A 27,119-nucleotide genomic window follows, 5' to 3' on the forward strand; every position below is an offset into this window, starting at 1 on the left:
CTGTTCTTCTTAGTGAGGCACTGAATTTTCAGAGAGATGTTTCCTAACACTCCATGAAAGTGTTTGGCTTGTTTTCTCTAATTTGAGGCTTGCACTGTTGGTTGTTTGTTTTTTCTGGGTTTTGTTTTGCTGTTATTTAGTTGCTGTTGCTGCTGTTGTTTTTATAATGGTTTTCTGTAGTCACAAGTGTCATTTTTCATAGGAGAGAATCTTCTTGTCCAAAGCAGCATTAAAAAGGCTTTTGCATGCCAAAGCTAAGAGCTTTCCTTTCCTGGCACACTGTATGGATGTAGTTATGCACAGATATATGTAAAATTTGTTGTCAATTACTCAGTAGTCATCAATTAATGAGGGTACTGTAAGTCTAGCGTGCACTGGGAACTAATTGTTAATGGCTACTTGTGTTTGCTGAGAGGTTCTTAGTTGTTTTTCACACATTCAAAGGAGAGGTGTCTAACCTCATGACATTTGACTGCAGATTTTTCCTTCACACACACATACCTGTGCTTTCCCTCCTGAGTACACTGAGTGGCCCCAAATGCAGTCAGATCAATACAATCCATTCAAATAAGACCCAAAGTGTGTTTGAATAGTACCTTTGTATGGTTTTCTTGGCTAAGTGGAACCTATGAAAACCCAGTATTTATTTCTACCCCTTTGGGTTTGCCCATAAAATGTAGTGCATTTGGCAACAAAGCCAAGAGAGTCAAATAGCCTTCAGTGTTCAGAAGATTTTACATTTAGTTTATGAAAGATTTCAACATTTCTGCCATTCTGCACTTCACAGTTAGGTGACTTTGCATGGGTAACTTCTCAGCTGGAAGACTGGATGCAGATTTGGCTGACACTTAGAGCTGTATGTGGAGCCACTGGACAAAGTCTGAACGTGAGAGGAAATATTTAGAGTTATTTAGTCCAGATTCCAACAGACAGATTGCCAACAGTCTCAAAATTAGAAATGAAAAGCTGTTGGAAAAGGGCAGCTCTTCAAAGAAATGTGAAAGAATGGTCTCTTCTCTCCAGTGGTGGAGGATAAGGTGACATGGAACACACAAATTGCTATAGGCTCAGTTTAGTCAACAAGCTGAACCTGCTTAGAGTAAGCGTAGCCAAACTCAGTAACAGATGATGCTGTGGGAATGAATCCCTATCACCGGAAATCTTGAACAGCAGGGCAGAAACAAAGAGGTGGACTCTGTCTTTGACCCCCTAGAAGCAATTTTCAGGCCCATGTTCTTTCATTTGCTGACTATTGAGCTGCCTAGACTATCTCTTGACATCCTGAGGATTAAAATTAGAATCCAGATGTTACAAAATAAAATGAAAAGCTCTTTGTTTTCTGTAGCAAGTGGATAGCACATTCCTCTTTATAAGGATCTTTTGGTTTTGAGGTAAAAACAACATGAAGCTTGCAGACTGCTGATCATGTTCTCACCTAAATGTATCAATAGACTGATTCTTCAGTTACTCACTTCTTGGTGCTTTCCTAATCCTTTATTCCTGCTGTCCACACTAACCCCTGGCATAGCAACACAGCAATAATCTTGTTAACAGTGTGAAGTAGTCATAGGCCTAATGCAACATCTCTAACATTTTTAGCATCAATCAATATTCCAATTGCTTGGGCAATATAATTGATACTTCGTGAATGGTGTTTTCTGTGTAACTTCTTGATGAAAGCAGCAATGTCCATACACCCTAGAAACTGATGTTTTCATATGTAAGCGGGTACTTTTAAGTGTGTTGAGGTTGCCACATTCAAAGTGTTTGTTTCAAACAAACTGTAGGATAAACTGATTGGAGAATGTACAGGCAGGTTTCTATGTTCAGCCAGAAACTTCCCTGCAAGTCATGGCATGAATGCTCCATTCCATTCTTACCAGAGACTCATAAAATTGGAGGGAAAAAACAGTGAAACAGGCAATGAATGCACCACTGACCGAGATTTTCATTCAGCAGTCTCTCACTTGAGAAATACATTGAGGATTACCACATACATGGGAACTGTCTCTGTCTGGGGAAGCCTCTGAGGTGCAAGATACTGGGAAAATACTCAGGGGAAGTACAATTCATTTGCATTGTTCTTATGCCTGCACTGAGGCATCTGCTGTGGACTGCTGTCAGAGACAGGGGACTGCAGCTGGATAGATGTCTGCTTCCAGTGAAATAAAACAAGCAATTTCAATGTCTCTCTGTTACTGCATTCTAGAAAGACACCTAGGATGTCTCTCTGTTGTTTTATGAAGCTATTTCAGGGATCAGAATTTTAGTAACATTCTTGTTTCTCACCTGCAGAGAGGTAAATGCCTTAGAGAACATCTCAGGCTGCAGCCAATGCAAGACAACGCAAATAACCTGAAGACTCTTTGGCTACGGGCCAAGGTACTAGAAATCATTTTCCAGTGACTGAGAGAATTGCACAAACAATTTCTGGGGCTCAGCTGTTAGGTGCTGCCCTGGTGAGATGCTCTAACTTGGCCTTCTGGCCACAAATGTGATCCAGAGGTGTTAAGTGTTCTTGTATTGGAAATCTATGTGAAGTGCCTTGGACATCTACTGAGTGCTTCCTTCTGGTGATGTGCTGTTCCCTGCCACGGGCTGTGCATGTAGCTCACTGGGCTGCTCTTCAGCATAATGCTGGACATGACATGGAGATACTGACATGGAGCTATTGAGATGGAGATATGATCAGCTGGCTGGCCTGAGGCATGGTAGCAGCTCTCAGCAGGTATTTTCATGGCAGCAGCATTTTTCACTATTTTGACACATTAAGTTTGAGTGATTAAATTGCTTCAATACACCAACCATGCTCAACTTAAATCTTCCAAGGCACTAAAAAGCAGCTACCACATTTGACTACCTTGTAAAGCTCACAGGGACTAAGAGCCCAGATAATCCATGTACTTTTGAAGCCATTCCCCAAAACCCACATCAAGATTGAGTCAAGTAGCACAGCATGGCTCCTGAAAACAGACACACATGGACCAAACTCTGCTCATGCTACTGGATTTTTACCCCAATATTTCATTTCTTATTCTGAGGAAGAGGGAGGAAAGGAAAAGAGAATAATAGTTTTGATACAGCCCAAATAAAACTGACAGCTGGTAAGATCTCAGAGAGAAATGTGTGTTTTCCTTACACTTTCCTTTTCAGCCTTGGCTATAACCATATCACAGTCTCGAGCTTCAGCTTATCTCAGCCTTTATTCTTGACATAAATGTATTCAGTTCACCTCACAGAGATAACAGGCTCACCCAAGCTGTCAAGATATCTAGAAACCTGCCTGTGGATTTCATATCATTCATCATTAAAGAGCTCTCTCTGATGCTGCCAAAATGAAAGAGTCTAATATCTTTGGGAAGAAAAAGAGGTTTTCCAAAACCTGTTATCATTGCTACTTTTCTTTATTGGCCCTGGTCTGCAGCACAGGACTACAATCCACCCACTAAACAAAGGGCTTGGTGCCTAATTCCCTGATATTCCTCAGGGAATGAGAAAGACATTTCAAGGAGCAAAGCATAGCAGAGTGTTTGAGGAGAACTCTAGAATGATTAAAATCTTTCTTTTCTTGAAGAACTACATCTTACTCAGTGCTGTACAGCCTCTCCAAGAGACTAGCACTCAGAGTCCAGTCCAAAAGGCTGGGCTCAGCTATCTCCAAAGGCTAACTGCATCTCCTTTTAGTCTGCAGTGATTTGTGCTCTTTTGTGGTTTTCTCGGGCTCGGTAATTCTCCCTCTTCATCCTTATTCCTTTCCTTTGCTACCATACAGTCCAGTATGGGGATTTCCTATTGATTTACAGGACTGCTGCAGCAAACTATATGTGAAGCTTGTGGAGTGGTTGTTCCACTGACCTTAGCAAGGCAGTGACCTGCCATAGATGTCAGGGCAGGAAAATAAACAAAACCCTTGGCTCCCAGAATTTGCTGTCTGGGAGCAGAAGTGTTTCCAGGCAGCTTGGGTGCATGAATGAGTCTGCACTTCAGCACAGACACAACTCACATTTAGGAGCTTTTCACTGGACTCTGGCATGCCCTGAAAGTAAGAAACTTTAGCATTTTCCCCTACACAGACAGGTCAACAGTTTTAATTAGACTAAACCATGGGCATATTGACCATTCTCTTATCCAGAGCTACCTGGTGAGCTCCTGTTCGATAGAAATGGGAAGGCAGGGGGTGCTCCTCCCTCTCATGGAGGGAGTGTCCAGTGCTGACTATGAATATGGTATCACTAGTGTAAGGCAGGAAAGGTTGAAAAGCTGGCTGCCTGAAGACTTTCCCAAAGGAGTCATTTCCAATCGGCAAAAGAGAATTAGGAGCTAAGCTGTGTGTTTGCTATAGGTTCCCAGAGACAAGAAAGCAACTTCTGGTAGCAGCTGATAGCTTTAGAGCTCATCCATGCTTGAATGTGGCCTGAGCTGGATTCAGTCAGGGTGCCAGTAACCACAAATGATATCAATGTAACAGTCTGATCCAAAATGCTGAACAATGTGTATGTAAGAGGAAAGTCAGAAATCACTGCGGGGAGTCTCTGAGGAGGATCAGATGTGAGGACAAGGACCTTTCCTGGCCAGTCAATGAACCAAATAATAACTTTATGCTTTAATGTGGTATCCTAGAGATAAAAATGAGCTTGCCCATGTAGGAACCTGAAATAAGCAGTTTGGCAGTGAGAGTTCTCAGTCTTGTGCAGAGCTTTAAGTGTCTTTATTGGGAGATAATCTCAGAAGTTACTTCTCTGAATTAGAGAGAACAAGTGTCAGTCACACGCACTACACTTGCTGGCAGTCTCATTGACCTGGTGCTTTAAACCACCCCAATATAACCTCTCTGCTCTCCCCAACCTCAGCTCTTCTCTCTTTGCTTCCTCAGCTTGACTCAGCTCACTAAAAATCCATTTTAAATCTCCCAGAACAGCTAAGTGCCACAATTTGACCAAGGGGTCTCAGGTCTGGCCATTCACAGGCGAGCGACCTGAGCATTACACTAATGTTGTACCTAAGAATTTATGTCTTATGCTCACATAAGAGAGACAGCTGAATCACTATAGTTATGGATCACACCCTTACATGAAATCGATAATGTATTGCAAGGTCAGATTCTGATTGCTTTTAGAGAGTACTTTCGAATATCCAATTCCCTACATTTTCTTTCTTCTTCTTCTCTTTCTTCTTTTTCTTCTTTTTCTTTCTGGCTGATTCTTCCATTTTCCACAAAGTTATTTTCTCCTTCTGAGTGTCTTAGCTTCTTCTCTCTTTCTTTGCCTTTCTTGCCTTAGCAATAACTCTAACTTACGAATTCCCCTTTGACACTTGCAACAGCTGCAGTGCAAAAATATACTGTCTGCCTCTCTGGGTACTCCCTTCCCTGCTGATAGGAATCTTGAGGTATTGGCACCCCCACAATGTGAATATACAGCACAGAGTAGGTGTCATAATAATGAAGAGAGTTTGCACGCAGTGCTTACACACCCGTGAATGCAACTCCATCCATGGCTGCGTTAGGAAAACAGAGTAACTTCCTAGCACTGCACAGCGTATTTCCAGCTCAGCACTCACCTCCAGTCAGCATGAGAGCACATTTACACATGCAGTTGTCATTGTCAGCATCTTTCGTACTGAATTCAGCACCATGCAGGATCAGACTGCTCTGCTTTCCAGCCGTCCCACTGTGACCTTTTAAATAGAGCCTGGAACAGCAAGAGAAAACACTGTGTGTGTCACCAAGAAGAGAAAGAACACATCCACATCCATTTCCTCAGCAGATTTGCCTCCTATGAAGTACATCCAGGCAATTCAGAAATGTCTTGTGTTTTGACTCGATCTCTTTGTTCCTTCAGGTGTAGCCTGGGGGCGTTCAGGGCCCTGCAGTCTATCTACAGCAGCACATCATCTGCGCCTGAGAGCAGAACTGAGTACAAGGATCTGCCCTGGAAAACGAAACGAAGGGGATGAGGCTTGCAACAGGCTGCCCAGGGCAGTGGTGGAGTCACCAGCCCTGGAGGGGTTGAAAAGCTTTGTATATGTCATGCTGAGGGCCATGGTTTAGAGGTGAGCTGGCAGTGCTGGGTGGATGGTTGGGCTAGATGATCTTACAGGTCTGTTCTAACCAGAATGGTTCTGTGATTCTGAGTCCAAGACAGAAAAGAGAATGAGGAGAGAAGCCCAGAGATCTGGAACGCCTTGATAGAAAAAACTGAGTATTTGAGGAGCTGGCCTCCTTGCTGTGGCACAGAAGCAGCACTCCCAGTTGACAGCAGCCATGTTATTAATCCCTGGGCTCCAAAGAGGATTTCAGCAGTTTCCGAATTCTTAATTCTACCAGCTACAGCACAAGCCAGGAGCCCAGCTCTGCCAAAGCTGTCTCTGAGTGATGAATGGAGAATAACTTTGGAGCTCAAGCCACAAAAGCCTTCATGTTTTGCAGTGCTAAATATCCCTTTTCTTAAGCAGCAGTGTCAACCAGTCAAACTGTGAGCTAGAAGCCTGAGCACAGATCCAGTAAGCAAAAGGGCATTTACTGTGCTCAGTGCTCTAATACCCAAAGCCAGGCATGCCAGCTGCAGGGATGCTGAAGGGCATCTGTCCCTGCAAGGAAATATTGGGAACCTGGGCACGTGGCACTTGGTGCCATGGTCTAGTCATGGGGTCTGTGTTGATAGGTTGGACTTGATGATCCTCGAGGTCCTTTCCAACCTTAGTCATACTGTGATAGATCTGACCTAAGTTCACAATTGCAGTGACGTGCACAGAAAAATGCTGAGGGGAGGGTTGGGTCGTTGCATGATGTTACTGTCCAATTACAGTGGCAATTAACCCATGACTGCCTTGTTACTCTATCAAAGGATGCTTGGTTTGGACAAAATTACTCTGAGATTTATCTTTGCTCATGTTCCTTTCCCTCTCCCATACAAAGAAAAGGTTGGCATTTGCCCCATCTTCACTTATTGGACTCCTGCCTCATTTTGCAAGCTGTGCCTAATTAAAAAATAAATTAAAAAAATGATTTTGTTTTCAGAACAAAATAAACTTCCCTGAGATTGTGCTGATAGAAAAATTACTTTGTCAGGTGATCTCTGCAGGGGGGTTTTAGATGGCCATACATCCTCACTGCCTCGGCAATGCCGAAGCTCACAGGAGTCTCATAAAGTCAGTTTAAAAAGCAAAAGCTGTTTGCCTCAGTCAGAAAGACAACATTAGCCAGGCCATTTGATTAGCATTCACTGTAATCACAACACTGTAAACCCCACTTAGTCCAGTAAAACCCCGACCATATCATGTAAGAAAACAATAAAGGAATTAATAATACTTGGTGTACAATGCTTTCCCCAAAGGGGCAGGGCATTAGGAAACACTGCAGAGAGATGTCTTCAAACTCCCACCTCCCTTCTGTGCCTCTCTGCAGGCTAAAATGTCTCTGCTGCCTGCTCATTTGCTGATCACTCCTTGAGGGAGGGGTTGTTAATCTCAGTGAAAGGGATCACTGAATAAGATGGGAGCAGAGGGATCATAATCCTACACCCAGAACTGCCTATTCTGAGCCTTCTCCTCATGGGTTTTCCATTTTTAACTAGCTTGATAAGAGTGGAGGGTAGCTACATGTCAGTTCTTCTAACCTGCCAGTCACCACATACCCATCTGTGGCAATGCACCTGCACAGGTAAATGCAGACTGAGGTAAGCGCTCACTGCCTGTCCTCCACCTTAGGCACGTGGGAAGCATCTTTGTTGTTACAAATCATATGACTGCCATTGGTTGTCCTCTAGCCTTGAGATGTTTGAGGAAGGATTGAACTAGCATCATCCATCTGATGCACACTTGCATCAAAATATTAGCCAGCTTGAGTTTGTGAAATGAAACCCACACCCACTAAAGATGCTGAGTTTAGCAGAGTGTTATGAGTTGTGGTCAATTAAATCCATTTATAATGATTTTTAGATGATTAAGTCCCTTTGTGAACCAAAGTCCACTGGTCTTCAACCACTTAGGAGGACAGAGAAGGTTACTCTGTCAGTTCTAGACAGTAATTGCAATAATACCAAGTAAAACCCAACACCACCTGCAGCAAAAGCCTAAACTAAGCACAAACCTGGATAGTTGTTTTATTTCAAGTTCAGAGTTTTTCTCAGGAAAGCTTGGATTAATTATTTGAGGGTCATAAATCATCTGCCTTTTCAAGGAATAAAACATGATGTCTGCTCAAGTAATACTAAATGTTGTTGGCTCCTTGTAAAGTTTCCCAGTGTGCCTTTTCCTGTTACACAACTGCATGAGGTCTCCCCATGGTAGCAGCTGTCCTTGAACAGAGAAAGCACCTCTGTAATAAAGACATCTCCCAAAGATTTCATGATGGCTAATGTGTTTTGAACAGGAGATAAAATCTAAGTAATCATGCTAGAGAAAAACTGCTCTCACTGAGGCTGGAGTGAAACTGCCTGCCAAAATGCTGTTAAACATGGAACTAAATATAATGTGGTAATTATCTGGCAAGCCAAACCCTGGTATTCAACTATTCCATCATTTAATACTCCCACTAAGAGATAAAGAGAAACATCAAGAAAGATCTTGAGGTGCTGGAACAGCTCCAGAGGAGAGTCACCAGACTGGGGAAGGGACTAGAGGGAAATTCTGATGAGGAGAGGCTGAGGGAGCTGGGGGTGTTTAGCCTGGAGAAGGGAGACTCAGGGGGGACTTAATCACACTCTACAGCTGCCTGAAGGGAAGCCGAGGTAAGGTGGGGGTCAGGCTCTTCTCCCAGGCAACTTGTGACAAGACAGGAGGGCATGGCCTGAAGCTGCACCAGGGGAGGCTTAGGTTGGATGTCAGGAAGCACTTCCTCGTGGGAAGGGGAATCAGACACAGGAATGTGCCACCCAGGGAGGTGGTGGAGTCACCGTCCCTGGAGGTGCTTAAGGCAATATTTGATGGGCTGTTTAGTGCCATGGTCTGGTCGAGGTGGTGGTGTTAGGTCATAGGCTGGGCTTGTTGACCTCAGAGGTCTATTCCAGCTTCAATAATTCTGTGGTTCTGTGAACCTTTGTCTGTGCAAACCTGAAAATTTGGTGGAAAGTCCATCTCTCTGTTGGGGATAGAGCATGGGCCACCTGTGGTGATCGTGGAGACCTCCATGAGTTTTAACTGGCCCAAGTTGCAGAGCAGAAGTTGTCTGTGTTTTTGTCCAGGTTACAGCCTGGGCACCCATCTGCATCCTTTATCTTTGCAAAGAAACAAAGCTTCTTCTTAAAAATACCATACTTGTCCAGGGAAAAGAATAAATAAATGCTGATGTAGGTTTTATTAAGGTAGTTTCCTCATGGAAACAAACAAAATTACACCAAACCTGAATAGTTCAGCATACATCAAAATCAGTTACTAACACCAACTTACCAGCAGCTGGGGAAGGTAATCAGAAATAATGGCAAGGCCACCCTCACAGGAAGGAACACACTAGTCATGAGTACAGAACGCACATGACAGCAAGCTGTATGATTCTGAGTGTGAATTTACAACAGAATACAGCAAATTCAGAGAAACTGAAGAAGATGGAAGATGCAAACTGCTTCACCACCACTGCTCTCACACAGTTTTGTGCTGCTGCTAAGCTGTTTATCTGAGCTGCAAGAAACAATCACCACCTCTCTTGCTGCACATCTCTGAAGCACTGATGTAAAAGCTACTAAAGAGAACAAGAAAGGGAACGTCACGGTTGGTGTCTGACTGGGGAAATCCAGAAGCATCAACTGCAAAAGCCTGGCAATGCTAAACTTTCCCCTCTCCTAACTACAGACTTGAGAAGCCACGTGCATGGCAAATTCCTGGACCCCGTGTTTCACTTTGCTATATCCCTAACAGAGTTTGTAACTCTGCAAACAGTAGGCACGGTGACTCTGCAAACTGCTGAAAACTTGAATAATGCAGTAAGTGGCTCTGACAACTTGAACAAATTTTTAATTTGCCTCTTAATATTTTTGCTGCCAGCACATTTCCTCCCACAATTCCTCCAGAACAGTGTAAGACAAGATGACCTCTGTATTTTTCTTCTGCTGCTCTGTAGCAATGACTCACTGCTGTAATTATTGAGTTTGACATGACTGCAACTCCTTGCCCGTTCTCCTGTTGAAACAAGTTAAATTATGCCAGCCCACAACATATTAATCCAATATATCCAGAGTAAGAACACATGTCTCCCAATTTGAAAGATTAAAAGGTAATATAAAATGCAACAACAAATGGGAATGGTCACTTTTCCTTCAGAACTGTGGCAGTCCAGCCCGGCTGTGAGACACGAGACACTGCATAGTAGATGGCAAGATCCTTTCCTGGGACTGCACACTGTTAACAGAGAAGCTTTGGGGTTCTATTTCTTTGAAGAGTTCATGCTTGAAACACACACTCCAGACATGAAGAAACTTAGGCTTATTCTGGACAGTGAACAAGCAGACATAATCTAGTCATGAATAAGAAAGACATGACAGCAAACCATGCAATGGTCTAGTGAGCCTTGCTGCTGCACTGAATCACAGAATCAATGTTAGAGGGTGGAAGAGACCTCCAGAGATCATCAAGTCCAACCCTCTGCCAAAGCAGGATCACTCAGGGTGGTCTGCACAGGAAAGCATCCAGGTGGGTTTTGAAAATCTCCAGAGAAGGAGACTGCACAACCTCTGGGCAGCCTGCTCCAGGGCTCTGTCACCCTCACCATAAAGAACTTTCTCTTCATGTTGAGCTGAAACCTTCTCTGTTCCAGTTTACATCCATTGTTCATTGTCTTACTACTGCACCCCACTGAAAAGAGCCTGGCCTCCTCCACTTGACACCCACCCCTCAGATATTGATAGACATTGATCAGATCCCCTGTCAGCCTTCTCATCTCCAGACTGAACAGCCCCAGGGCTCTCAGCCTCTCTCAACAGGGGAGATGCTCAAGGCCCCTAATCATCCTCACACCTCTCCGTTGGACTCTCTCCAGCAGGTGTCTGTCTCTCTTGAACTGGGGAGCCCAAAACTGGACACAGTATTGCTGCTGTGGTCTCAGCAGGGCAAAGTAGAGGGGTAGAAGAACCAATATATATATATAAAATAATACAGCAAATCTGCTTCTTCTTTGTTCAATTTCTTTAATGGTGGACTAGGGACAATTAAAAGACAGAGACATTTTTCCTGCCATAAACCTGTCATCCCATTGTATGCAGACAAATGGTGCTTTGTCACTGCTTACAAAAGTCATATTTAAATATGTTTACTCTGGACAGTGAAAAAGTACTTCTAGTATTTGAAAAACATGCTTCAGAAACCACAGAAATGGTCAGAGAGGCAGCGTGCGCTGCTAGGCTTGCAGCTGATGCCAGCAGCAGAGCGCTGATGGAGGGGAAACACACAGCACCACTGTTTGTTACTGCTAACAGGGGCAGAAATGTATGTAAGAGCTGATACCACCATGGTGTGTTGGACAGAAATCCTGCTAATCTCTCACCAAACACAGCAGAGAAGAAATAAATCAACCTGATACTACCATTTGCTTCTTGAAACTATTTCCCAACACAGTACTTATCAAAGCAAAGTTAGCCACCATTTCCTCTTCTCCAATATAAATTTGAAATGAAACTTCTCAGTTATTAGATATATTACTTTCCAAAGTATGGAAAAAACCCAAACCACCATCACCCTCTTCCACCAGCTTTCTGAATTCTCAGAATTCCTCTTGCTGCAGAAAGTGCCATTTCTGCCCTGGTTCATGGCTGCATAACAAGTTCATTCAGAAGGTAAAAGGACTGTATTGATTTCAAACTTGAGATATCTAGAGCTGTCCAACACCTCAGGTGGACATATAAACACTGAACATATGTTAAGATGATAATGCAAATTGTTTTGATAGCATTGAACTTCTTAAACACCAAACTAGGACACAGGCACAGCCAAGGGAAGAGAAATTTGGTTGACTTAAAATGTAATTCAATGTGTTAAATATTTCTCTCTCGTCTTAACAACAGTTCCTAGGTCTGGCTGAAGGCAACAGCAGAAATGCCAAAACTGATTGCCAAGAGAGGTGATCCTGCCCCTTGACTCTGCTCTGCTGAGACCCCACCTTGAAATTGTGTCCAGTTCTGCTGTCCCCAGCAGAAGGACACAGAGCTGCTGGAGCGAGTCCAGAGGAGTACCACAAAGACGATCCCAAGGCCAGAACACCTCTGCTATGAGATCAATTGTAACAGATAATTTCATAAATCCATGCCTTAGTTACACTGAGGGTGACATCAGTTACCCACTGCCATCCACATAAGCTGTACATTATCCTAATTAACTGGTTTAGATAAAACAGAAACAGAACACTTCATGTATCAGTGTGCTGTCAGTGCTTACTTTTACCCTGAGGACTACTAGTGAGACACTAGCTTCTTCTTACCCTGCTGTCACTGGAGAAACATCACTTACAAGCCACAGCAAAGCAGCTGTCACACAGTTTACTTCACTGAAACACATTAGTAAGTAGTAACCTAGACAGTCACAAATACCGTAGATTGAGCTATGCTAACAGCTTCTGTCAATCTGACTGAGATACGCTGGTGTTTGGAAATTAATGTGTTTAAAGAGTAGAGAATCAGTGGGGAGGAAAGGGAGGGCTAGGGTTTTAACTGGGGGGGGGCTTGGGGTGGATTTTTGAATGGTTGGGGTTTTTTTTGTTTTGGTTTGGTTTGTGGAATTATGGCTTAAATTTGCCATAGCTATGCTGTAAGAAGTTTCAGTACCCCAAGTCCATGTCCACTGTTGAATTAAGCTAATTAAATCTTCACTATGTTGCATGATGTTGCTTGCATTTAGAAGAAGAAACCTATGCAGGTGCCATTTAAATGTGCAGTTTCCATTTACAGACATGCATAAGGCTATGATATTAGTGGAAATCTGTTTAAGGATACCTGTTAATTAATTCATAAATATTAGTTTAAAAGTCCTCAGCCTCTAACATTTTCACAGAAGAAATAAAACCCGCCCCCACCACACTTCCTGTGCACTCAGCAGTTACAAATCCTCACGAGTTTCATATCCCTTGGAATACCAAAGAACTCTGCATGTTATGAGAAGATTTAGAGGTTAACTCATACTCAGATTTTTCTCACTGGGAAGTCACTGTCTGTGACGTGGATGAATTTTATGCATACTCAGTTCTTGATGTTTCCTAGACTATAGATGTATTTTATGGTACTTTATTAAAATCAGCAATCATCATCAATACCTTTCTAAGTGGAGATGATGTTTTGTCATGTGGATCCTGGACCCTTGCTCTTCTCTCAATTGTGGAGTTTTAATCAAGTGTTTGTGCAGCTCAGCAGAGAACTGCAGTCCACCTGGAAAAAGTCCCCCTGCCAAAGATTCAAACTGCCTTGGAGAGCAGAAGGGATGTTAAATTTTAATTGCTAGTAGCCCTTCCCTTATAATCAACTGTTTCTCTAAAGTTCCATGGTCATGATAACATCTCAGGGCACAAATCAGGCAGTGAGATAACAAACCCTTCTGCAGGCATGCACTGCAGATCAAGAGTAGCAGATAGTACCACAAACTATTCACTTTGCCATGAAGGAAGTAGCAAGAATCAGATAAGAGAGCAGCAGAAAAAGAAGAACAAAATCAAGGTCTGGCACTGAGATGACATCTGTACCTTCAAAGGTTTTGGATAAACCAAAATGGAACAATGTTCCTGAAATCACCTGCTCCAAAAATGCCACTGAGGCTGAAGTGCCTTCCATAAGGAGGCAGAGCTTGTGAGTGACTTCATGGGAACAGCTGCAGTTCCACACAGTGCAGGTCCTGCCATTCTGCTCAAGAATCATGCCTGCTTCGCTCAGGCTTATAGTGTCCATGGAGTGGGCAAGGCTGTTGGCTACAAAAGCAATGAGAGGCACACGAGCTCACAGATTGTCTGGCTTGAAATATGAGTATTTGTTCTTCTCACATTTACTGTTGAATTGAGTGTGACCTGTAACCACCATTAAGAAATCAATTAAATCCTGAACTGGATATAACATCTAGGCTGAATAACCCTTTTCCTCAGGTTTCCTTTGGCACACTAGTTAATTGACAGTGTGCAAAGTATTGTGGCTTCTTTCTCTCCTGGCGGAGAGCTTGAATGTAAGGGAATGAATCAGTACTGATAGGAGTGCAAATAGTCTGCAATTAGTTTTTCATCAATATTTTTGATTGTTTACACTTTATTCTGTGCTAGCAGTGCAATTTTCTTTTGCAGTTGTGCTCCTCTGGGCATATGCACATTCTCAGTTTGAATTCCTTCCAGTGGTAATGACCTAACGACCTGCTCAAATCGTGCTACAGCCCTGCTATAATGTGGCTGGAATGGAAGGAGCTTACAGCTGCCAACAGACTACAGTTTAAAGAAACAACAAACAGCACATTAAATATTTTGTGTTCTGCCTGAGATTTTCAAGATTTATGATGGGATTCATGTCAAGAGATGTGTGCTTCCTGCTGGGTGGATCCCAGAGAATAAGACAGGGATGTTTTAGGGGGATACATTTTCAAAGCAAAATGTTAATCAGGGTTTCCATTCACTTACCTATGTTTGAATCTGTTCACTCCAGATGGGTAAGGCAGTTCACAGCTTAGCAATTCCTACTAATTACAATAAGGGCCTTAATCTGGTGACTGTGGACTCAGACTCATGACATCAGTCAACAGCATAATGTATCAGTAGCAGAATAATAGAATATAAATGCAATTGTTTACAAATACAGAAATAATGTAAAGTAGTATTAAGGGAAGAGTATTTGCCTGATTTCCTTCTGGCAACATTTGTTGCCTCATTTAGTGCCTCTTTTTTTTTACATTTTGATGTCATTTTGAAGACAGAAATAGTGATGAAACAACAAAGCTGCAGAGAGACTGTTTGCAAAGGCCTGCAGCGACAGGACAAGGGACAAACTAGAGAAGAGCAGATTTAGACTGGATGTTAGGAACAAGTTCTGCACCATGAGAGTGGTGGAACACTGCAACAGGTTGGCCAAAGAGGGGGTTGGGGCCCCATTCCTGGAGATATTCAAGGTGAGGCTCAACTGGACTCAGGGCAACCTGATCTAGTTAAGGATATCCCTGCTGACTGCAGAGGGGGTTCGACTGGATGTCCTATGGAGGTCCCTTCCAACCCAGACCTTTCTGTGATTCTATGATTCTCTTGTATAGTGTAATTCACACCAGCAATATGACAAGTAGCTTTTTGATTAAAGTTTTATGACATTGAAAATATGCTGTAGAACTGAAACACTTATGTACCGAAGCATCTCCCACCTCTAGCCTGAAAAATACACAACAGGTCATAATGCAAAATTGAGCTGAAAAATGCCAAAATGAGTTATGTGGCACTAAGACCTCTGTAGAAAAATATAACCAGACTGTTCAAACATGCTTCAACTCCCGTGGCGGCATTTGTGGCTGATAAGCAGTTGCATATGAGTGAAAGGTTCACTGACTGCCACCCATTTATGATCCAAGTTCTGTGCTGGTGCCATGCTGACCAGGCTAACAGGGATCAGCATGTCTTACAGGCTTTTTTCCTCCCTAAAACCCCAGGTCATGCCCTTGTAGGAACTGCAATTCACAGCAACAACTTCTTTGGTCCAAATGGCACTGAGGCTGGTACAGGGAGGGTTTACTTCAGTGTGATGACTTAAAAGGCTAACTAACACAGAGCACGAGTGGTGCACTTGGGTCAGGTGTGGTGAGCTGCTTCAGTGCTGATTTAAAATGGAAAGCACATCAGGCTCTAGTACCTGAGAAAACAGGAGGCTGGAAACCAGACTCTCTGTGGCACCAGGCATCCTTTTGTCTTTTTCTGAGCGGGTTTCCATTGTTACTGAGTAGCTCCTTCTTCCATGACCCAAACTTTTGAGCTCAGACAAACAAAAAGCCCACTGCAGCAGATACCACGGCACTCCTGTGCCATGTTCAAAGTTGTTAGCTGTAATTAGTAGCTCTCTACACATGATGTATACCTCTGCTTTGTGCTCTTACTCATCCACCCCATTGCTGTTGTGAACCAAATCATTAATAATGCCACTTCTTATTACCATGACTTTAGAGAGAGCCACAGCACAATCAAGTTTCCATTTCATAGGAAAAACCAAAACCAAAGCACTGTAACAAAACAACAAACTCTTACAGACTGATGCAGCAAATGGCTCTGGAGAAATCTGGGATGATCCGTTTCCCAAATTCTCTGCCAACCTCACAGGTGCCCTTGACCTTCTGACTCATGAAAGAAGTGAACTCACAGACAACACCACAGCACTTTGCTGGTATTATCCTGACCATATAACGAATCAGTGCTGCAAGCATTCTCAGAATCAGGCCCTAGAACCACTTGCCAGTAGAGCTGTTGATGATAAAAGGGAGGTGGAAATAAAACCCAGAGCTGGTTGGCTGGGCAGTTGGTAACAGACTTCAGAGGCTTTAAGCACAAACATAGTAGATTAAATACGGGTCTCTTTAAGAATTTTCTGGATGTTTTTTTGCAGGCAGATGAAAGCTTGCTCTGTCAGGTCAGCGAGCAGACATGAGCTCATTCTGCCCACACTCCATCCTGGCTGGAATCTGTACTGTCACAATAAGCACGACACTGAGCCTACTCAAGGGCAGGCTTGGGCTCAATGCCTCCCTGAGAAGTCGCCTGAGCTTCTGTTTAGCTGGGAGAGAGGGCAGAGACCCAACAGCTATGTGGGCACAGAAAGTGCACATCTCTTTTTAGAAACTGTACACAAGGGGCCTGCTGCTCCCATTCCTCTTCACTCTGCATTGTGGAGAGCTTAAGTTTGCATGTTGGGCTATCAGGGAGAATTGTGGGCATTTTGGACACATTTCCAAGCAGCACTATTTATTTCTTATTTTTTGTCTGTGGAGCTCCTCAGCAGATAATAAGTAGTCAAGGAGTGTGACAGCATACTGATCTGAGTGGTTACCCTCCATGCAGATGTTGTGGTTTCCATTCACTCAGCGAGAGACAGGCTCAAAATCACAAACCTCCCCTCAGAAGGGTGCCACAAGCAGCAGCATGTGCCCCACTGCCATCAAGATTCACTGAGCCTTAGGGAGAATTCAAGTGTGAGTCTGGAGCAAAAGTGTTTGCAGAGTGCACAGCGCTGTGGGATAGTCCTTGCTGTTTCATAATACATTTGCATCAAAGCTTATTTAATCTGAAAAGAGACATGTTCCATGGAGCAGGGAGCATTAGAATTCCTTCTCCCATCTCATTCACAAGTGACCCAGGACCTACTCATTCAGAGTAGAGAATTCTTCACTGCACAGAGTCAGAGCTTCCTCAGCAAGCCTGTTGCTCTGGATTGCTGCTCCTCTTGGGAAGCAATAGCTATAATCCAGGGTCTTTAATTTCTTTCCTAAGACAGGACACTGTCTTCTACTCTCAGGCTGTGGGCTGTGAATCATCAGTGGATATAAATGGATGCTTTGCTATTCTCAGTATTGCCTAATGGTTAGCTCTAGGCAGCTCTCTACTCTGTGTGTTGCCTGATTTGGCTTTTGTCTAACTGATGTTCCAGCTAGGGGCCTGCACTCTGTTCCTAGGACCCAACAGCTTTACTGTTAGCACTGAAAATCTTTATCTCATCTACCTGCAGGAAAATATGTCTGAGTCATGAATATACACTTGAGGTCATTCAATTCAAGATAATGTTTAAATCTAGTAAATTATTACAGACCAAGTGTTTTTCTTCCTCAAGTAACCAGTAGTTTGTACTGATGTGTTTATTTTACTGTAGATAAGCTTTATGGGAAAATAAGATACTTTTGTTCTTACTCAAATATTTTCCTTTTTTAACAAAAATTAATCTAGGAGTCTGAAGGAGGAGATAATGAGATGCCCACTGTGTGCCAGAGTGAGAGCTGCGGTAGAGCATACAGAAAAACAAGCTCCTCTCCAGCCATGTGGCTGAAAAGCCCTGAAACATCAAAGGGAAGAAAAGTTTCTAGGAACATAAGAGCTCAAAGAAGTGTTTCTTACCAATAGCCTATCAAAAGCCCCTGGAAGATGGATTCTGCAGGTACATGAAAAGGAATACATGGAGAAGAATTATCCAGTTTTGATGGAGGAAATATATCAATCAAGAATAATCAGTTGAAGGAAAAGAATAGAGAAAAGTAAGACTGAAAACAGCAACGATTTAAGGTGGCTCAAAAGCTCTGCTAATGAAAATGGCTAATGGATATGAATTTGCTTGTGCCACGACACTTATAATGAACCACATCTTGCAGTTCCAAACTGAATTTCTCACTTTTAATGATATTTAAGTTATAAGCTTGGAGAAGTAATCATCAATGTTTTCTGCCATGTGAAAGAGGCTGTGTTAGTTGAAGGTCTCATTGGCAGTCCTCTAACCATTTGCAGCTCTTGGAGAGTCAGGTTTTATACTTCATATGGACAACTGTAGCTTGGTATTGAGCATCTGGAATAGCTTGCCTGGTACAGCTGTGCTCCATAGCTGCAGTCCATGCTCTTTCTTCACTCAAACATGCCACATAGTTGCTAGATTTTGCTGAGCTGCCAGTTGTCAGGTCTCAAAGGACAACTAAGAATTACATACCACTCCATGGAGAGCCTGGTTTGCTACAGTGAATCTATTTTATTGCTTCTTGAAGGGAACTGAAATTAAAAGTGTTTTGCTGTTTGCAACTGCCTCCCTGTTCACCAACCAGCTTTCCATCCCCAGCTTTCCCATGCTGGGGAAAGTGCTCCACTACTCCCTAATCCCCTATTCAAAGGAGTCCTTTTCCCTACTCCTTGGAGCTGTACATCATCCCTCTTCTATCTGTTCCATAATTCTCTCTCTCTATTCACTTTTACTCTACTCAGTCACTTCTTTAGAATACTCAGCACAGATGCATTCTCAGTGTACTGTATAACACAGAAGAAGAAGAGCTCTGTTCCTGCTTCAGGACCACAGGTACTCTGAACTACAAGTAAACTTTATGTGGTAAGAGGTGGGAACTGATCAGCTGTGGATGGATAGTATACATGAGGATTTACATGGATTGACTTCAGGTTTATAATTCATAAACTACAGAGTGCCTTTCAGTTAGTCAGAGAAAATGTTGTATTTCATCTCTGCTTACATTTGGAGATAGTGCATGGACTGCCAGTGAGCTCTAGTCACTGATATTATATAGCAGCGCTGGCCTGGTTCCAGAAAAACTTCTGGTTAATGGGCATCAGATTGAACCCCTGCACTTCCCCTATTGGAACTTCATAGAATATTATTGCTCTTTAATAGAATAAAGTTACTTCAGCCAAATATTTAACTATACATAGCAACATTAACTCTTTTTTTCCCATATTATCCTTTCTGTATCATTGTTTGGTGAAAAAATATTCAGCATCTTTCCAATCATGGCAAGTGTGCATACCACAGGCATCACTCGGACTGTTAACAGGACTTTGCATAGACCTTTCCTCTGAACTAGGCTCTCAAAGTGCATTTCAAGCTTCCAAAGAGAAGTGAATTATTACAAATCTAAATCTTTGCATGATGCTTATATTTATTTTTCTTTTTAGCTATTCTGTAGTTTTCATTTTTGACAAGAAAAGTATTGGAGTCTGGGCACAGCACTGGGTCCCAGAGGATCTATGTTTATTTTATTGCTTTGCTACAGATTCCCTGTGTCCTCCAATGCAGTTTTTCTTCTCCCTCTGGGAATGGCCCCTTTGAAGGTTTGCTGTGATACAAATAATGCAGAAGAAGCTAAGACAATGCCTCAGGAAAACTGAGTCCCTGTTTTACTTAAACTACTGAAGTGAGACAGGAAGAGAATCCATTACTGATGTCAAATTCACCACTGAAAAACCTGGGTGATAACAAGCAACCACATTAACACAGAAACCTAAGGTTTGGTACAGTGAGAAAAATTCCAATGGCCTGCTGATGCCATGCTGCTGAAGAGCAATAGCCTGGGGAGCAGGCTTGTAAATTAAAGATACACAAAGCTAAAGGTCCTCCCAAACATCTCACACTCAAATAATAATTTCTTTTGCCTCTTGCAACATTGGTACAATTAGAAAGAGGGCATGAAAAATCGTTTTCTCCACCTTACTGAAAGCGAGACATTTTGGTAACAAGTTTCAGATTAATTCAAGAATGGTGATTAAATAAATCAATAGCCCCCACCTTAAACAAAATAAGCAAAGATTAACATTACATCAAGGTCTCTGGCTCCAGGCTACCTGCCTAGTTTGCCTAAGAAAACAGAGTGAAATAGTACTATTGCTTAAACAAACAAGAGCTAAAAAATCCAGTGCTCTGGGAAGCTCTTCTTTCAGCCTTGCAACACTTGGGAAGAGCTCTTGACAAAGATGGGAACAAATTTGTGTTGTGACTGTTGTGATAGGGCAAGGGTAATGGTTTTACACTAAAAGAGGATAGATTTAAACTGGGTGTAAAGAAGAAACTGGTGAAATGGGGTCAGGTTGCCCAGAGAAGCTGTATTAGACACCCCATCCCTGGAAATATTCCAAATCAGGTGGGATGAGGCTTTGAGAAACCTCGATGAGTTGAAGATGTCCTCTGCTTACCATAGAATTAGACTAAATGACCTTTGAAGATGCCTCCTAAGCCAAGCCATTCTATGATTCTCAGTGAACTAAACCTTCCCTGCTGTCAGGTCCCAAAAGTCTAACAATTGTTAGTTTACATTTGACAGCTGATCTGGTTTCCCAAAGTAATGTCTGGAGCTTGGAAGCTGCTGCCTAGATTTGTATGAGTCACAGGGCCACATGGATGGTTCTAAGTGATTCGAACAATTTGTTTGCAGCAAATTCCATCAAATTCTTGCCTTTGAGGACCCATGCATCTGATTTTCTGTCTACATAGCTGACATTCCTCTCTCATGTTGTCTCTTGCTTGCTCCTCTCCAATTTATCTATGCTCTCTTTCATTTTCTCCTGAGATTTCCTTGTCTCTTTATCATGCTGGTTCCAATACAAAGACTACTCTTAACTTTATCTACCAAAGGTCAGACAGCACTGTAGGTACGTAATTCACTCAGGGGGTTAGGATGTTCCCTGTCCATCATCAGTTTTCACCTATACCTATAGCAATCCCAAAATCTTGCTCACCTCATCAGTATTGTCTGATCATTTAATCCTCTTCCTCAATGGACAGGGCTGAAGCTAGTGTGTCACTGGAAAACTTCTAAATTAAAGAATAACTAAATACTGGCACACATTTGCACGGGGAGGTGAGGAGGTACTCAGCCTCTCTAAGGGTTCTGAGGTGTAAATGTCTCAGTGAATTAAGAATCGTATTTCCTCCCTGCTCCATCACATGCCTTGCTTGGAAGTGCTACTCCCATGTCACAAGTAGCAAAACCAGACAGGTGCTCAGGCTGGAACACTGCTCAAAATCCAGCCTCAGCATCTGTGCTTTCATGAACTCATGTGCGGGACTATGAAATGTGGCTCCTGAAATTCCAACACATGGTTCCAGTTCCTGTCTAGTGCTGGAGGGTCTGAGAGCACAGCTCGCAGTGGTAGTGGTGCCACACCTGTACAGCTTCTAAGAACATCAGGTCAGCAGATTGTCAAGAGTCACCCAGGCAAAGTCTGCACAGGAAGAGACACCACACATCTTCTGGGAGTCTCATTCAGTCTACATTTTCTTGTAGTTCCATAAATATTTCTTTTGAGTTAAGTTGAGAGGCCTGTGCTAAACGGGGCTTGCAAGACCTGCTGCTTCTAACTGTCTGGAGATTTTACCTGCCACAGGGTAAGACCTGCAAGGAGACTGGCAGAGACAGTTTCCATGGTGCTACAGACAGCACTCTGCATTCATTTCATCCAGATAAGAAGTCTAAAGGAAATTAATCACTTGCATGCTTCCATGCTACTGAGGGTTGCACAAGTGGTGCAGTATTGACTTTTTTTTTTTGCTTCACTTATCATTTATCACTATACAGTCACTTCTTCAGTGTCCACATTTTCATGTCTACTGTTGTCTCTGCAGTCATCATCTGGAATAAATAGCTTTGATTCTGTGTTCTCAGAAACCCCTTTGGAGCTGCCTAGTTTTGAGGGAGGAACAAGTATACTCTTTAACATACATGTCTTCAGCATTACTCTTCTTAACCATAGATTCTTTAGGCTCACTAAAAGTAGTGGAGAGAATACAAACAGCCCAGAGAAAAAACAGAACACTTCTGAAATCACCAATTGGGAGTTATCCAGACTGAATTGAACTTCTCATAGTGTTGGGGTTGGGTTTTGCAAAATCAGCATGAAAATTGTTTCCCTATTTCCTCAGATACGTTTTATCTCTTCATGGTATTGGTTTTCCTTTGTTTTAAATGACTGTATTCAAATGTGAGACCTGCAACCTCTTTTGTCTCTCTTCCAAAAGTACAGGATAGTGCCACAGAATAAGTGGAATATATTCCACGGTTTGAGATTTTCCCTTCACTTCAGCACCCCTTCTCTACTTCAGATCTGCTTGATCTAGTGCCCAGACCAGCTTGCAAACTTCTCTCTTTATTGGTTAGTTTTTCTTAGTTAGCTTGTACTAGTTGAAACCAAGGCAGAGTGCAGCCAGTCTGCAATCATTTCGCTTTGCAAATAGTGTTGAAGGATCACAGAGTGTTAGGGGCTGGAAGGGACCTCCACAGCTCATCCAGTCCAACCCCCCTGCCAGAGCAGGGTCACCTAGAGCAGATCACACAGGAGCACATCCAGGCAGGTCTTGAATATCTCCATAGAGGGAGACTCCACCACACCCCGGCCAGCTTTTAATGTTTAAAGGAGCAATATTTAATGTTGGTCACTAGCACAAAATCATAAGAGCCTCCAAAATAAAAGAGTATCTAGTTTGTTTGGAAAAGTTACTGCATGTGAACAGCAACTACAGCTTTGGGAAGATATGCTGCTCTGTTTGAGGTATTGAAAGCAAACATGGCAAATGCCCAACAACTCTGAAGGAAAGGCTCTGCAAGCAGAAGGTTGGGAACTGTGGTTTCCAACTTCAGAGGAATCAATTAAATTCTTAATGGTAGCTCCTCAGATAAAGAAAAAAATAGCATTCCCTGAAGAGCAGCCAGCTATTTAGGACTCAATAATCAGGCTTGTATTTGGCCTGCCTTCTGGAGTAGCTTCTATCTCAGATAGTGATGCTGGCAACAAAATAAAGAGCTGCTATGTCATAAGATACATGCTTGTAATGACTTCTGAAAGAGCCCGGCACAGTCTTGGTCTGCAGAGTTCCTCTTGGATGTATATCTGTCTGGACTAGGCACTAGTGCATTTGTCAGGCATGAAAACAATTTAGATCTGCATGAGGCTTACACTTCATTATTTCCAGAAAGGTCACCATGTTACTCAGTTCTTTTCTTTAAATATTTATATATCTTTGAGGAAAAATCATGGAGGAATTCACTGGAAACCCAAAGGGCCAACAAAGGTGGACAGACCCTTTTCTCTTTCTTAGTGTTGCCCTCTCTGTTTATTACAGAATAATGTGAATGGAACTGATTCCTCATTTGCTAGACAGAAGAACTCCGGTTGTACTGTAAGGAAGCCCCACAGACAGCATGAGTAGACCACATTCTGGCCTTGGTTGGGCTGTGGCCTAGGACAGAAACCAAAGCTGCAGTCATTAGTCCCAAGTCAAATTCCTTCTGATCGTGTGGAAAAGTTACTTGGCATGAATAGCAGGGTTTATCCCTGCCTCTCAGTATTATACTTAGCAGGGTTTATCCCTGCCTCTCAGTATTATACTTCTTGAGGCCTGAGCACTCTGATTTAATTTCCGCACTTCTGAAATACATCTCATTTGTTTTTCTTGTTCAGCCAGAAGTATCTTCATGAATCGATCTTTACAACTTTTCCATGGTCAGAAAATATGGTTTATATGACAAAAGATCTCCCTTTCTTCTAATGAAGGTGGATTTCCTTCCCTTTCCTTTTCCTTTTCCCTTTCCCTTTCCCTTTCCCTTTCCCTTTCCCTTTCCCTTTCCCTTTCCCTTTCCCTTTCCCTTCCCCTTCCCCTTCCCCTTCCCCTTCCCCTTCCCCTTCCCCTTCCCCTTCCCCTTCCCCTTTCCCTTTCCCTTCTCATATAGACATTCAGGGAGCTCAATTGATTCAGGATGATTTTCCAGTGCTACTTGGCTGTTCATCAATATACTAAACCCAATCTGTTTAAGAAATCTCCAAGTGTTATCAGCCAGGGCAAATCCTATGACTAAGTCCTGTAAAGGTTCTTCCTTTAAGGCAGCTTATTACAAAAGGGACATTAAAATTTGAATAAAGATTAAATCCTGGGCTTTCTCTTTGGCCTTCAAAGTGAGTGGCATGCCACCACTCCTACCTGTGTGGCTAGACTTTCTCCTCCATCAAGCTAACATGGACTTCCTCGCAGTGTATATTGGAAAAAGTCCTTTCTCTATGGGAAGCCACAGTTCAAGAATTGACTGGGAAAGTGCTACTTGGACCAGGCTAAAACTGTGCCAGGAAAAGAGCAGTGGGTGAAATATACACAGGCAAATGGACAAAATTTCTTAAGGCCATGCCCTGGTCATGGTTGGTAGTTAGCACCTGAGGCAGTCTCAGGTCACAGTCCACATCAGAGTTCACAAGGAGTTGAGGGGCCAATGGTGAAGCCTTTCCTCAAACTCTTTGCCTCTTCTTCTACTCAGGGCAGGCTACATGTACTTGTGACAAGCAGAAGAGCCTTCAGCCTTTCCAAGTTGCTGTATTCTCTTACAACGAACACAGCCTATCATTCTGAAGCAAAACATGACATTCTCTGGCTGTTTTGCCACGAATGAACCTAGAGGAGCCCTGAAAAGAAATCCTCCCTTAACATAAGCTGTATTTTCAACATCCCTCCAGCTCCTCAGCAGCACATGCTGTGCCCACTCAGTACAGAACAAATGTGTGCAAAACTGACACTGTTGTTGTTGGCAAATTCTGGCATCTTCATTCACCCCCTGGGTGATACTCCTGGCACCTCCATTTTCACTGCAGTGTTTAGATAGGAGCAGCTCTGTCCTTTGACAGGTTTCCTCACTTGACAAGTATTTGTCCCACCTTTTCACAATACTTTCAGTCATGTAACAGTGTTCAAGGTCCTACACTGCTGGGGGTTGGTTGGTTTTGTTTGTTTGGGGTTTTTTTTGCATTATTTTTCAGAAATAAATACTTCCAGCCTCTGTTTTGAGGAATTGCCTTACTTGTATTTACTCTTGGCCTCAAAGCATTTCAGAACAGGTGCTCAGATTCCCAAATCTGGGATGTCACGAGCATGACCAAGCGCAGCAGTGCTGGAAGAAATGGGGATTAAAGATTTAAATTTCCTACTTTTTTATCTTAAAAAAAAAAAAAAAAAGGAGAGAAAACATTATTGGATAAAGTTTCAATTCCCTGTGTTCCATATCAGCTATAATATATGGCATGCTGCTGTTGCGGCTGAATCAGGGCAATTCAGTACTTGACACTGGTTTATCTCCTCACAATAGGATACAGCATGCTGCTACTCCTCTTTATTTACTCTGGAATATCAAATGTTTTAACAGCATTTTTGGTCTTTTCCTCCCTTGTCCCTTGTTTCAGTTTCATGCTTCTGAGGTAGAAATCCTTCAAGTTGTAATGAAAAATCCATCTCTCTTTCTAGACAGTCATTTTTAAGTTCTGATGGTTTCCAATATGCTCAGAGTGACACAGCTTTTAGCAGCTCTACCAGCCAGCATGATTAATAGATCACCCTTGTTCTCGGGTATGTTAGGTCCACTCTAATGTTCCACCTCTGAGAAAACAGACTTATGTTTTATTTTTACCTCCTTTATTCACTCACAATGAAAATCAGTAACATATTCTTGGCCTTTCTCACACTTAGCAGGCAAACAATGAACAGTATTTATCACTCAGCAGATCAAAAGAATTTCCATAGACTCTTACCTGTAGTTCTGCTTTTCATTTCCTATGTGGAATCTGTCATACTGTGAATATGCGCGGTTTCCTTCCCAGTCCGTTAAGTCAATTCTTAGAGAGTATTGCCTCTGACTTGTTATTGCAAAGATAAATTCATTTCCCAGCCAGTGTTCACCTGATGGGCTACCAAAACCCTAGAAAGAAAGTTGGCAAAATAACTAGGTGCAATTATTGTAACTGGAAGAACTTTCACACAACAATAAAGCCATCATTCTATTTCACCTATACATCCTAACTAGTGGTCAGTGCCTTCTGTGCTCCACTTGGGCTGTCTGCAACACAAGTCTGCTGATGCCTGCCGTGGAGCAGCTTCATGCAGTTCAACTGCAATTCAAAAGGCAGTTGAGGTTACCAGTTGAAAATCACTCCAGTTGTGAGATATTAATATCATGCTGTCATAGTTGCACATCCTTTGATGGCAGTGCTTGGCATAGTCTATAATACATTTCACAGGATGTTAAACTGTTAAGACAATTAAGTAAAACCAAAATTCTGCTACATACCTTAAAGGGATAAAGAGTTAAAATTAGCCTAGATTGCACACTGAGTTCAAGTTAGCCATAGCTGATAGCTCATGTCTTAAAAGTCTAAAGAGAATGGACCACTCCTCTGCTTCTGGGTGTCTGCTGTAACTGAAGGAGGGAGGTGAGCTTTTAAAAATCCATGTCTGTGTATTGAACCTGCTGGGCAGGAGAGTGTCTGTAAGTGATCCTCAGCAATAGCATCCATTTATTATGTTCTTGGTCTACTGCAGCTCATGTTGGCTACCAGAAAGTAATGTGTTTTCTCTCCCTTCTAAGGTGAAATAAGATATCTATACATGCTTTGACGCTTCCCATCGCCTTGACTTGCCTCTCTGCCCTGTGACTGTCACATCCTCTCCTGTTCTACCAGCTGTGACAGTATCATACCAAAGCAGTCAGTAGTTTCTCTCTGATGACCTCTTTCACCACTGCTCATTGCCACTTGGCTCAGAGGAAGGGGGAATAGGCTCTGCATGACTGCCTAGCACACTGTTTGCCTGCCTGTAATCCAGAAGTCAGAAGCTGCAGCATAGGTGTTTACACAGCAGTCACAGCTCATTTCTTTGCAGGCTACACGGTTTCTAATCCACAGAAGATACATTATTGTTCTTATC

General features: G+C 42.7%; 1 protein-coding gene across 1 annotated transcript in view; it reads right to left on the minus strand.

Annotated features, from left to right (window-relative positions):
- ANGPT1 (angiopoietin 1) overlaps positions 1-27,119 on the minus strand; it is a 129,826-nt gene that overhangs the window by 3,781 nt on the left and 98,926 nt on the right. The window contains exons 7-8 of the mRNA XM_068161286.1: positions 25,949-26,115; positions 5,560-5,690 (exon numbers count right to left, since the gene is read on the minus strand). Of these exons, the coding sequence (XP_068017387.1) occupies positions 5,560-5,690; positions 25,949-26,115 (298 nt within the window). The remainder of the gene's footprint in view (positions 1-5,559; positions 5,691-25,948; positions 26,116-27,119) is intronic.

This window comes from Melanerpes formicivorus, unplaced genomic scaffold, assembly GCF_026170545.1.
Source record: "Melanerpes formicivorus ecotype bairdi unplaced genomic scaffold, bMelFor1.0.p_v2 SCAF_56, whole genome shotgun sequence".
NCBI lineage: Eukaryota > Metazoa > Chordata > Aves > Piciformes > Picidae > Melanerpes > Melanerpes formicivorus.